Consider the following 4,473-nt stretch of genomic DNA (forward strand, 5'->3'; position numbering starts at 1 on the left):
ATTTCATAACATTTGTCTTAAAAAAAAGAATGTTTTATTTTCAAAAACAACTTTGCCGTTCATTTTTTTAAAAACAAATAGTTCACTTTTTTTAGAAACAAATACAATAAAATGCAAACATTATAATTATCGGATCGACCCAATTTTTTAATTAATGATATACATGAAATCCTAAAATATGAACAGACAAAAAATCATCGAATTAGGGCCTATGGTAGATTCCACTAGCAGAAATCATTGAATTAGGGCCCATGATGGACTCCACTAGCGTGAAAATGCCTCGCTAGTCAAGAAGAGAACTGGAGAGAATCCGATACGACGCATCGTAAAATGTGAACGAAAGCAAAATGGCACAGTAAAGAAAGCTGCAACTCTTCTACAATCTATTGAATTTGAAATTATCATGAATATATATAAAAAATATATATATATATATTCTCTCAACAAAGTATATATAATATATCAAGAAGTGTTTTTCCCTAAAACTTATAACTTTTATTTATAATAGAATGAAATACTAATTAAATTAAGAAATAAATGGAAAAAGTTACACCTGTTAATCAAGCCTAAATCAAAGAAATTATGAAAATTACCAAAAATAAAAAAATAAAAATTGAGTTAAGGTTAAATCTGGAAACTATAATAAAAAATACATATTCTGAAGAAAAAAAAAAAACTTAGCCCCAGTTGGATTCATCTAATCCAAGTTATAGACGAATCAATTGTTTCAAAAAATGACAAAATCGAGAAATTGAAAACATAAACATTGGAATTTGACTAAAATCTATTGTAAGTCATGGCAACACGATGGGTATTAACTGTCATGTCATTTTTCATGTCCCGATCAAATTTTACGTCAATCTAAACATGTGTAGTCTTGCATCTACTAGTACCATTTTGCATTTGCCTTACTCGTCCATAATTTTCAAAAACTCTATGACCAAATACTCTGCATCACAATTCCTATTATTTTTAGAGTTAATTACCTAAAAGTCCTATCAACAAATGTTATGATAGCTTATGTCATATCTAAAATTTTTTGAACCAATATGTCCTATTTAGTAAAACTGAAAATATTATCAGTTTTTTTTTTCAATTTTTAAAACTAAGAATATTATTAATTTTTCATAGTAATGTTCCAAATAATTATTTTACTAACTGATAAAAAAATAAACAGAGTATGAGATTAAACGTTTTTGCCAGGCCTGGTCCTGAGATTTTCGGGGCCCAAAGCCAATAATCAACTATTAAATTTCTAGGGCCCTTCACATTTTTTTTTTTATTGAATGAAAAAAAAATTAAGGTAAAGGACAAAAGATTTATATTAAAATCACAAAAAATACTTAGCATTACAGTATAACAACTAATATGTATCACTTGATCCTCGCTCTTCTTGCATTTTTAGAAGCAAATAAATCAATCATACTTGCATAATCTAGTTTTTTTGCAAAATCATTTTCAATGGATAACAATGCTAATCCATTCAATCTTTCTTGTGACATGGTTGATCGAAGGTAATTTTTGATGATTTTTAACTTTGAAAAGCTTCTTTCCCCCGATGCAACTGTAACCGGAATAGTCAAAAGTATCCTGTAAGCAACCCATGAATTTGGGAAACAATTTGCCATCAACTACAGATGATTGAGCACTTCAATTGGCTTACTGACTTCTTTTGGCAATCTCTCTTTCAAGACTTTAGCTCCATCAATAAATCTCTTCCATCAATATCGAAAATCTCACCGTGTTTTAAAAATTCTTCAAGGTTCACACACCCCGCCTTCAACGATTCATCGCTGTACTTTTTCAAGTCAAACAAAAAGCCAAAGTTTGCCTCATATACTTTGAATTGTTCGAACCTATTTTTGAGTGAACAAAGGGCTTGATCAACAAAATAAAGGAAGTAACCAACTCTAAATGATTCTTCAGCTGACTGGGTCACCTCTCCACTAACATTCTCATCAAATTGTTTCTTTCTAGAAATGATGCGCTTTTCAACAAATGTAGGTTCAATTCCTAATTCACTTGCCATTTCTTTAGCTTCAACCATAGCCTCCGTGAAACCAACTTCTCTATACATTGAAACATACTTAACAAGCCCATCTAGCTGCTTTACAGTAACTGCTATATCCATATCTTCACTTTGAAGAAGCTTGCTAACAGAGTTCACATGAAACAACAAATTGTACCAAATTACAATACTAAACAAGAACTCAAAAGTCTCAAGTTCATGAGTTACCAGGGATTTAGCTTCACTTTTTGCAATTGAATCTGTGGTAGGATTGTTGTACAAGTCAACTAAAGCATCTCTTATTTTTGAAGCATGGTATCTTAGTGGTTTAACACTTTCAATGCGACTTTCCCAACGCGTTTGCGACAACGACTTAACCGTGAGGCCTTCCTTTAGATTATCTTTTAAAATTTCCCAACGTTGAAAGGAAGATGAAAACAATACATATATGCGTTGTACCACACCAAAAAAAGTTTTTGCTCTGGAGCAAGAGTTGGCCATATCACAAAGCACAAGGTTAAGACTATGACAACCACACAGCGTATAGAATGCTATAGGATTTACTTGAAGTACTCTTGTTTGAACACCTTTGTTTTTGCCTTTCATGTTAGAGCCATTGTTATATCCTTGCCCTCTTAAGTCACCAATACCAAGTTGAAGGTTAACTAATGCTTCTTGAAGTTTATCAAAAAGTCTCATCCCCAATGTATCATCCACATTCAAGAATTCCAAGAAAAACTCTTTCACTTTAATTGGACTTGTTGAAACATCCACGCATCGTATGACAAGAGACATTTGTTCTTGATGGCTTATATCCGGTGTACAATCAAGTATGACCGAAAATGTCACGACCCAAACTCGCCCCTATGGGTTTAGCACCGTAACCAGCCAGTAATCTGTGATTACCAAAGGCCTGCTTAATAGTAAAGACAGTAACACAGAGTAAGGGGCCGGCGGAAGCCAAAACAGTAAATAAAAGGTGTCCAATAAGCTGTGACATTCTGAATGCAAAACGACTTTCCTGAACATATTCACATTCAAAACCAAAATAGTATATACATACATCATATATAGGCATTCAGATTAGGGACCAAATCCCTAACATAACAGTACAGTGCAAGTCCCAACATTTATTACAGAACAGGAGCAAAAGAGGAAATCTAAAACACCCCAAACTAGCCTTGGCTTTGACGTACTCGGAACCTCGAAGTGAGGCACAATGGTTGGCTTTGACAAAACGGGAGCTTAGCCTGACACTCCTAGCATCGGTCCGGTGCCTGGACACCTACATATATATATAAACAGTGAGCTGAAGCCCAGTGAATAACAGTTATGTAAAGAGGTTAAGAATGAATGTCCTTCCAGTAATTAACCAGTCATATCAGTCGTTTAGAAACCATAGCAGTCATATGTGGTACATCCTATAGCAAAACAGTACAGCAGGTCTTAACAGACCGAACAGTCAGTTGATGGCCATCATAACAGTGATAGTAGTGGTTCCAAACTTGGGAACCGAAAGAGATCTCTGTGACAGTAGCAGTAATAGTACAGTAACAGTAAGTTGCTAAGGATGCCACAAATACAGTTTACAAATAGGACAAACATTCATTCATTAAACAATAATGTTTCAGTAAACAGAACAGTTGATCATTCAGAAAATATTCATAATTGAACATATCTTTACAACATTGTTACTCACAGAGCACTGGGGTATAAGCAGCTAATGAGCGTCCTCGGATGCCAACCCTACACAGTTACAAAACGAACACACAGTAAGTTACACACTTGGGAATCAATAACTTAGTCCCTATCTTGACTCGGTGTGGTTCTACATCAATATCCTCATTAAGATGCCTTAAACATGGCCTAGGAATGCCTAGGATGGAAAAAGGATGCAAAGATGCACTTTAAAACACTTTTCAAAATTTTCAGAAAACAGGGGTCTCGCTCGAGCGTGGCTTTCTACGCTCGAGCGGACATGCAGACAAAGGATCTCCGCTCGAGCGTGACTTCCTTCGCTCGAGTGGACTGTAAACTTCAGGAAAAGTACTGGATGCATGCAATTCACGCTCGATGGACGCTCGACCTCCGCTCGGGCGTGAGACTCAGGTTCTCGCTCGAGCGGACTGTAAAACACAAGAACTTCCGGGTACATGCATTTCATGCTCGAGCGCAACTTTCCACGCTCAAGCGGAAGTGCACGACTCAAAGGGTACGCTTGAGCGTGAAGTCCTACGCTCGAGCATGGGTCCAAAATCTGAAATTTCCAAATTCATCCTCAAGTACAAAACTCAAGCATTTAAGCCTCAAACTCGATCCTTTTGGGCTAATTTTCTGGAAAACACCTAAAAACCCATAATACAACATGTTTCAAAGATCAATTTTGTAAAATCAAGCCCAAAGGTAAACCAATTGATGAATCTGGTCCACAGTTTGTTCTACAGTCTGAGTAAGGGCATCACACA

The 4,473-nt window shown here is 35.6% G+C and overlaps 1 protein-coding gene across 1 annotated transcript; it reads right to left on the minus strand.

Annotated features, from left to right (window-relative positions):
• Positions 1-1,687: 1,687 nt before the first annotated feature.
• LOC145807210 (uncharacterized) lies at positions 1,688-2,803 on the minus strand. The gene has a single exon (XM_082905154.1). The coding sequence runs from the start codon at positions 2,801-2,803 to the stop codon at positions 1,688-1,690; it is 1,116 nt and encodes a 371-aa protein (XP_082761280.1).
• Positions 2,804-4,473: the final 1,670 nt, after the last annotated feature.

Source organism: Camellia sinensis, chromosome 14 (genome assembly GCF_055761805.1).
Source record: "Camellia sinensis isolate YWXY chromosome 14, ASM5576180v1, whole genome shotgun sequence".
Lineage (NCBI taxonomy): Eukaryota > Viridiplantae > Streptophyta > Magnoliopsida > Ericales > Theaceae > Camellia > Camellia sinensis.